This window comes from Mus caroli, chromosome 14 (assembly GCF_900094665.2).
Source record: "Mus caroli chromosome 14, CAROLI_EIJ_v1.1, whole genome shotgun sequence".
NCBI classification, from domain to species: Eukaryota; Metazoa; Chordata; class Mammalia; order Rodentia; family Muridae; genus Mus; species Mus caroli.
The window spans coordinates 61650967-61658889 of NC_034583.1; the positions used below are offsets into that span (position 1 = coordinate 61650967).

Consider the following 7923-nt stretch of genomic DNA (forward strand, 5'->3'; position numbering starts at 1 on the left):
AAAAAAAAAAAAAAAAAAAAAAAAAAAAAAAACGATGATGATGAAGAAACTAAGGTACTAACAATGATGATAACGATGACAGTAATGATATATCTAAGTTTGTCAAATGTTATAGACAGCCAGTGTGCCAATCTAATAAGAAGACGCTTCAACAATTCCATCATTTCGCACAACAACAACAACAAGCACAAAACAGCAAGTGTTGATTTTAGAATTTTCTGGGATATCTCTATTCCTGTCTCAGAAACAGGTGGGATTTCAAAATTCTAGGAAAGAAGATCCGGGGTGAACCTGGATCATCACTCAGTCTCCAAGACAGTGGGGTCAGAATGCCCAGGTATATGGATTGTGGAAAGATGCTTTAGAAACAAGTGGAGTCCTGAGGCTGTCAGAAGGGTGATTCTCCAATTCCACTCTTCCCTCCTTTCTAGCATGGTCAGTCAGCTGGACTTCTGCGAAGGTAAGATCAGATCAGAACCTGCTTCCTTTGGGCCAAGCACTCATTTCATTCTCTATCCCATTTTACAGAGATGGAGAAATGATAAAAAGGCATTCGAGGAACACTCTCGAGTTGTCTTTTATTTCCTCTCCTTTCCTTTTGTTTGTTTGCAACAGTGTAGTGATGATACACCTGTTATCCAGCCTCACTGATAATTCTCCTGTCTCAACCTCAGAGACTCATGTGTGCGCCACCCACACCTAGCTAGCAGTTCGGGGTTTTTTGTTGTTGTTGTTTTTGTTTTTGTTTTGTTTTTGTTCCCTCACTATCTGTCCACCTGCCAACCTTTCAGATCTGGAAGACTATTCGACCGGCGGCCCCACCTCCGAAGTGCGCCGAGCATCGCCGCTTTAAGAGACCGCCCTTTTGTCTCCCTGACCTCGTCCCGCCCCTCTGAGGATTTCATTGCGCCTGCGCCTGGAGCTTGAGCGCTGGGGTTGGGCAGGATCTGGTTCCGTGCAACTTTTAAGTGAGTTACAAACTCCGCCCCGAGACCGGTGCAGGTGGTCGGGCGCTCTGCCACCCGGGCGGCCGGTGAGAGCTGAGGTCCGGCCTGCCACCCGGACCCGAGACCAGCAGCGGCGCCCTCGACGGGGGACGAACGGTTCTCCGCGGCAGGAATTGTGGGACTGAGCCGCCAGGATTCGGCGGGGCGGAGGGACGCGCCCTCCCGCCTCGATCACAAGGCGGCTTCCTTTGCGAGGCCCTCTATCCCCTGGTTCCGGGTTCTCCCGGCTCCCCGCACTGCGGGGTCGAAGTCAGGGGTGGTGATCTCCGCCTACACCGAGGGAGAGGTGTACTGCAGCACCACTCAGCCCCTTGTCCCAGCTCCTGAGTGAGCGTCCCTCCGCTTGTCTCTCGGGGTCATCCCTCTAGGCTGTAAGGATGGTGTCCTGGATGATCTGTCGCCTGGTGGTGTGAGTATGGTCACTGTGAGACACCTCCCCCCTCCCTTTTGTCCCAGGATGCCAACCTGCCTTTGGGTGGAAACTGGGAGCGTTTGTAAAGAAGGGAATTTTTAAAAACTTCATGACCCCATTTCCCAGCACACACTTAACGGTCCTGGGGGTCTGAAGTGGGACCTGGTCACTGCATACCTTGTTTCCACCCTGCAGCCTTCTGGCCTGACAGAGACCCTTCCTGCAGACAGGTGCTGCTAGGGCTCAGGGCTTTTACCACTTACAGTCCTGTGAGAAGGTGATTAGCTACTGCTGTGGGTGGAGAATCTAGGTGTCTCCTTCCCATCTGAGCAGCCACATGACCCACCACCTTAGCTTCAGCTTCTGCAGCCTGCACCTCACTTTTGGATATCCCAATACCTGGCTCAAATGTCCCTCACTGCATGCTGGTGGCCCTGGGCCTGATTATGTGTAGTGGGAGGGGACAGCCTAGTGTTCTCACCCACCTTGTTGTGTGTTCTCAGTCTGTCCTGTACCCATGGGCCACCAGCGCAGGCCTAGGCAGGCTTGGGATGTTTGTAAACAGCCGGGTGGGGAGGCAGCCTCCGGGGCACTGACTCAGGCACCCAGGGTTGTGCAAGCCAAGCGGGAAAAACAGGCAGGCACTGCCATCTCGCACCCAGGTCAGGGGGAGCAGCCACCTGGCAGGGAGAGGGTGGGGCATGGTCCCCTCACACTTCCTGTGACTGCTGTTCCAGGCTCATATTTGGCATGCTGTATCCTGCGTATGCTTCCTACAAGGCTGTGAAGAGCAAGAACATTCGAGAATATGTGAGTGCAAAGAGTGGGGTAGACATTGAGGAATGGTCAGGGAGGTGGTAGGACTTGGTGATGCTGGAGGGCCTGGCCTGTCAGACTCCAGGGGCTCGATCGATGGTGGAACAGATCTCAAGTAGAGTGGTCTAGTGGAAGGAAGGCCAGCCATTATTAACAATGGCCATGGAGGATCTCGTGGGCGAAGCATGCTGGAGGGGCACTGGAACGGAAGGCAGTTTCTCAGGGGCTCCTGTCTAAGCAGATGTGGGAAACTGTAGCCAGCAATGCAGTGGGACTGGCTTTGAGGAATCTCTGGGTTGGGCAGGCTGGGGGCGGGCCCTGGCGGCTCAGGCTCTCGAGCTGAGCTCTGCACTCTGACCCACAGGTACGGTGGATGATGTATTGGATTGTCTTTGCGATCTTCATGGCAGCAGAAACCTTCACAGACATCTTCATTTCCTGGTCCGGCCCAAGGATTGGCAGGCCATGGGGTTGGGAAGGGCCCCACCACCACCACCACCTGGCCTCTGGCTCACACAAACCCCTCCCCTTGCTTACACACAGGTTCCCGTTTTATTACGAGTTCAAGATGGCTTTCGTGCTGTGGCTGCTCTCACCTTACACCAAGGGGGCCAGCCTGCTTTACCGAAAGTTTGTCCACCCGTCCCTATCCCGCCATGAGAAGGTACCTCGAGGGAGATAGAGCAGAAACAGAGGAGGGTGTGTCAGGGCAGTGTGTCAGAGCGAAAGCCCTGTATCTCAGGTTCAGGCAGCCAGAGGTGCCTGGGTCTTATTTCCTGTCCCTCTATAGTTTTGCTGTGGGACTGTGATAGGGGTTGGCTTTCCCCATCCACCTGGGTGATACATATGGACGACCTTTAGGGTTATGACAAGCCAGCAGGAAGTTGACGTGGGCATGGAAGAATGGAAGTTGTGGAGAGGGTGTGTAGTTGGGGAGTCCTGCTTTCAGTTTTTCTGAACCTAAATCTGTGGCTCCTGGGTAGGGCTCGTGGGATTACGACAACCAGTGGCATCTTGGGGTCTGCAGAGACGGTGGTTCTGTCATTGATCTGAGCTCTCCGCCCTGGGTCTGCAGGAGATCGACGCGTGTATCGTGCAGGCAAAGGAGCGCAGCTATGAAACCATGCTCACTTTTGGGAAGCGGGGCCTCAACATCGCTGCCTCGGCTGCTGTGCAGGCTGCTACCAAGGTGCCGTGGGCCCCGGTGATCACAGCGTCTCCCCCGCTCCCAGATCAGTATGAATCTTGTGCCCCAGTGATTAGCTGAAGGGCAGCTTCCCCGTTACAGCCCTTCCCCTTGCAGCCCTCCTCTGGAGTTAACAGTGGCTCCCATCCCTCACCTCCTAGAGTCAAGGCGCTCTGGCTGGAAGGCTGCGGAGTTTCTCTATGCAAGATCTGCGCTCTATCCCTGACACCCCTGTCCCCACCTACCAAGATCCCCTCTACCTGGAAGACCAGGTACCCCGACGTAGACCGCCTATTGGTAAGTGGTAAGAGAGGGGAGCTGACCTGGGGAGGTAAGCCTCTCTGAGGACTAGAGGCAAGCTGGGCGTGACCCTAGGCTTGTATAAATGCTCAGCTTTGCCCTGCGGGCCTCTCTTTGGCAGGATACCGGCCAGGCGGCCTGCAGGACAGTGACACAGAGGATGAGTGTTGGTCAGACAATGAGATTGCCCCCCAGCCACCTGTTCGGCCCCGAGAGAAGCCTCTAGGTCGCAGCCAGAGCCTTCGGGTGGTCAAGAGGAAGCCGTTGACTCGAGAGGTAAGTGTGTTGGAAGGACGGCATGAGGGGGGTGTGGATGGAGCTGCAGTGCCCACACCACTCAAGGTATACTGGCTTTCTCTTCCCAAGGGCACCTCACGCTCCCTGAAGGTCCGAACCCGGAAAAAGGCCATGCCCTCAGACATGGACAGCTAGAGTCTGCACACTGAGGCCACCTTACCTCTGGAGCCAGCAGGGGACCTTTCGCTGCTACACCAGCTACCTGGGTTCTGCTCCATCCAGCTTGTGCCTAAATGGCACATGGCGTGGTACCCTGCACAGGGAGACATTCACTGTACCAAAGCAGCCCAGGCCCGGGGCCTATTTATTGCCTTCCTCTGCCTTTTACTTTCTCAGACACGGGACCAGAGCCCCACCAGTCCCTACCGACAAAACGAAAAGTCCAACCAGCTGTGTTCATTCCTTCTTGTCCTTCAAAATACTTGACAGCCTTTTCCAAGGCCTGGTGTGTGTGTGTGTGTGTGTGTGTGTGTGTCCCCGTGTCCATACACTAGCTGCATGTTTCGTGTTGGTGAGTGAGGTCAGGCTTATGAATATTTTTATAAATAAATACCAAACAGTGTTTGGCCTCTCCTAATTTGTCTCTTCACATATGAGAATATTGTAGCTAATAACTCACTGCAGGCTCTGGCAAAGGGTGTAGCGACTGCTGGAAGATCTCTGTGCCCCATCCCAGCAGCAAGCATTCTTACGGTTGCTCCTAGGGATCCCTGTGGAGCTAGGGTAGAGCCTGGTGTATTGGCACAAGCCTTTGATTCCAACATGGTTGAGGGGGAGAGGGCAGGAGGATTTCTTTGAGTCCAGCATGGTTTACATAGCCAGTTCCGTATCAGCTAGGACTAGAGAGACCCTGTTTTAAAAAAAACAAAACAAAAAACAGTCAGACTGATCTTGAAGGGTCAGTTGGGAGTCAATACTGGCCCTTACAGGAAGAGGCAAAGATATGGGGAGCCTATAGAAACTGTACAGAGCAAACCTGAGGAGGCAGGCTAGGTCTTCCATGAACCTAGAGGAGTCACAGTTCAGTGAACACTTCCTGTAGACATTCAGATACGATTACGGTGAATTTGCACTCTAAGCCACGAGAGGGCAGCAGCTGCCTAGGGCCAGGCTGCCCCCACCTTCCAGGTCAAAGTGGGCGGGGCTCGGAGACGAGCCAAGGCCTCACCCTGCTGGGGCCTGGATGCTGATGGGACAGGCCAAAGGAATGATGCTTGCCAGCAGGGCCAATGATAGCCCTTGTCTGATGCTTGCCTTCTCCATCCATAGAGACCCAGACGCTTGCCCTGGGTTGACTTTAATCCATCTCCTTTGATCCCTGGGTCATCTGCCCCTAAAGTAGGAGGCACGTTGTACCCAGGGTCCTCCCTCCTCCCACCCCATCTGTCCTTCCTTCCCACTTCGGAGTCAAGAGTGCTGGTTGGAGGAAAACTATGAGCTGCTAAATTGGAGTGTCCTGCGAGGATTAACTCTTGGTGTAGGGATTATCTGGGTTTTATTGGAGGGGAAGGCACTTAATCTGTGTGGCTGATTTAGCCTCGCATGGACTGGGGTTCAGTGGCTTTTCCCTATGGCATCCCCTCTGTATGTGATGCTGACTCTTACTGTCTCATTAGTTCACCCAAAAGATGTGTTGCTAGGAACTGTAGGGGTGAGGAGACAAGTAGCCGCTATGACTATGATCCCCATTTCCCAAACAGGCACACAAAGGGCAAATGATTTGCCCAAGGTGGACTAGCTAGTAAGTGGCAGGATTGGGCTTTGGACTAGGCAGTCTGGCTCCAGAGTTGATGTTCTTAATCATTATTCAGTAAATGGGCTGTTCCTTGCCTGGGGGCGGGGGCAGGGAGAAGGAGTCTGGCATGTGTGGGATATTTGTTGCTCGTCTGACCTTGTGCTGAGCATTTCAGAGCTGGTTTCTTTGAATCTTCTCAAAGGGCCTGTTGTCCATCTTACAGGTGAAACGGCTTTCTCCTCTATAGGGGTGCTGCCTGAGAGGTGGGCAAAGTCACTTGGTCCTCCTGGAAGGACTGCTGAAGCCACTGTGCCCTGGCTCTGCAGAGCCCACCTCTGCCCTCCCCCCGCCTGCTTTGTTCTCCTGCTCCAACTCAGACACCTGTCTCAGAACCTTCTGCGCGCATGCCTCTGCCTTGCCTAGCCACTCACGGAGAGACTTCAGCCTTATTTTTACTGTTGTATCCCAGACTCCATGGTTGAACCAAGGTGTGATATTTTTTATAACTGTGTGATTTGTTGGTGAAATCCTGCTTAGCGTCTAACTTCTGCACTGAAACATCACCCCTTCCTCTGGGAAGCCTCTCTCCCTCCCCAGCACAGGATTAGAAGTCGTGGAGTCACTTGTCACCACGGTCATATCTCCAAGTGTGGCTCCCAGCCTCAGCTCAAGGCCTGACACCCAACTGAGACCTGAAAGAGGACTGTGACTAAACCAACACATACATCAAACATCTTAAACCTCTTCAGGGTGGGAGTGAACTTTTGCTTTGGTGGCTGTGCCATGTCACCTCAGTTCCACCACACAGCTTTCAAAACGCCAGTGTCTCTGGTATGGCTTGGCGAATGGCTGGGTAAATCGTATGGTTACTAAGCATCCTGAGGCCACAGAGAAACAAATGTGTAGAAGGTCCAGGTGGTAGGCATTTCTGGGCAAGCATAAACGTGAGCCAAGACTTGGGGCACTGGGTAGCAACCTGGGCATCCCTCAGAACAGCTCTGAGAACTAACCAAACACACCTTCACCCAACACTATCCTCCCCCTGGAGAAGGGTCCTGGACCACCACTGATGCTCTGGCCTGGCCTCTTAAAGGGAGGGCATCTGGTCTTGTTTCTACTTTCCAAGGACCACCAACTTTCTACTTGAGACCAGCGTGCCTGGTCTCCTCCCCAGGTAGGATCAAGGTTGGAAAAGGACCTGACACCAGAGACCAGTCCCTAACACATACCTTCTGTGGGTTCTGGTCCCACCCCCACTCCTCAGCTTTTCCTACTCTTCCTGGCCTGTTACCATGACAGCCGGGACTTCCTCTCACAGTCCTTTCTCTCTCCACTTCACCTCTTGCCATCCTTTTTTAACCCTCTGACTCTGACTCCATCACTGTCCCTATGACCTGTGGCCCTTCATTAGCCTGGTCACTTTCCCCTTCTCTGGATTCTGTCACAGCACACAGGATCCTGTGGCTTTATTTTTAGCTGCCACTCCCAGCAGCATCCTAAGCCTCTGGGTCCCACACATGCAGCCCTAGCCCAGGCTGAGTTAGGGGTCCTGGCAGGCACTGGAGGGGCTCCAGGGGGTAACTGTTCAGGTTCACATCCCCATTTCTCACCCAGCATCTGAGATTGGTGCCCACTAATAAGCGCCCTTCACCGCTGGTTCCTAAGGTTGGGGGATCCTGGGGGCAGAGCTAGCATCACTGCACACACAGGTCCCAAGCTCAGCCTGGAACACAACGGAGGCTAGATGGCAGTGGGGGGAGGGCTAGAGAGAGGAAGGGCTCCAGAAGAGGAATTAGGTCAAGGATGTGGGTGGGTGGGCGAGCGAGCAGAAAGGGCAGCATCTACCCCAAGCTTCCTCCTGGCTCCCGCAGCATCTCCACACTTCCCTTCCCTGTCCCCTCCCCCTAGTCCTGGGAGATTTCTTCGCCCTGTATCCCCCTTCCCCGTGCCCCCCACCCCAAGCATGGCCACAGGGGTGGGGGTGGGGTAGGGGGAGGCCAGCCTCAGCTGTCTGAAGGATGGAGGGGCTGGGGAAGCAGGGCTAGGTGCCCAGACGGCCGCGTGTGTGGGAGGGGATGTCCTCAGATGCCCTCCACCCGGCAGTCCCCGCTCTGACGTGGGTGCCCCCCCTCTCCCCGCCCGGATTAGTGGCAGCTTGGCCTGACTCTCC

General features: G+C 54.2%; 1 protein-coding gene across 1 annotated transcript; it reads left to right on the top strand.

The window, feature by feature from the left end:
- Positions 1-919: 919 nt before the first annotated feature.
- Reep4 (receptor accessory protein 4) lies at positions 920-4595 on the top strand. The gene is made up of 8 exons (XM_021181514.1): positions 920-1416; positions 2157-2229; positions 2600-2676; positions 2779-2899; positions 3311-3424; positions 3583-3718; positions 3843-3997; positions 4088-4595. Exons 1-8 carry the CDS (start codon positions 1385-1387, stop codon positions 4151-4153), a joined length of 774 nt encoding a protein of 257 aa, XP_021037173.1. The 5' UTR covers positions 920-1384; the 3' UTR covers positions 4154-4595.
- The last annotated feature ends 3328 nt before the right edge of the window (positions 4596-7923 follow it).

Bases quoted from the DNA above. Each gene is read 5' to 3' on its own strand.
- Reep4 (XM_021181514.1), top strand. From the start codon at position 1,385: ATGGTGTCCTGGATGATCTGTCGCCTGGTGGT. The intron at 3,425-3,582 runs GTGCCGTGGGCC...CTCACCTCCTAG, and splicing joins CTGTGCAGGCTGCTACCAAG to AGTCAAGGCGCTCTGGCTGG. The intron at 3,998-4,087 runs GTAAGTGTGTTG...TCTCTTCCCAAG, and splicing joins GGAAGCCGTTGACTCGAGAG to GGCACCTCACGCTCCCTGAA.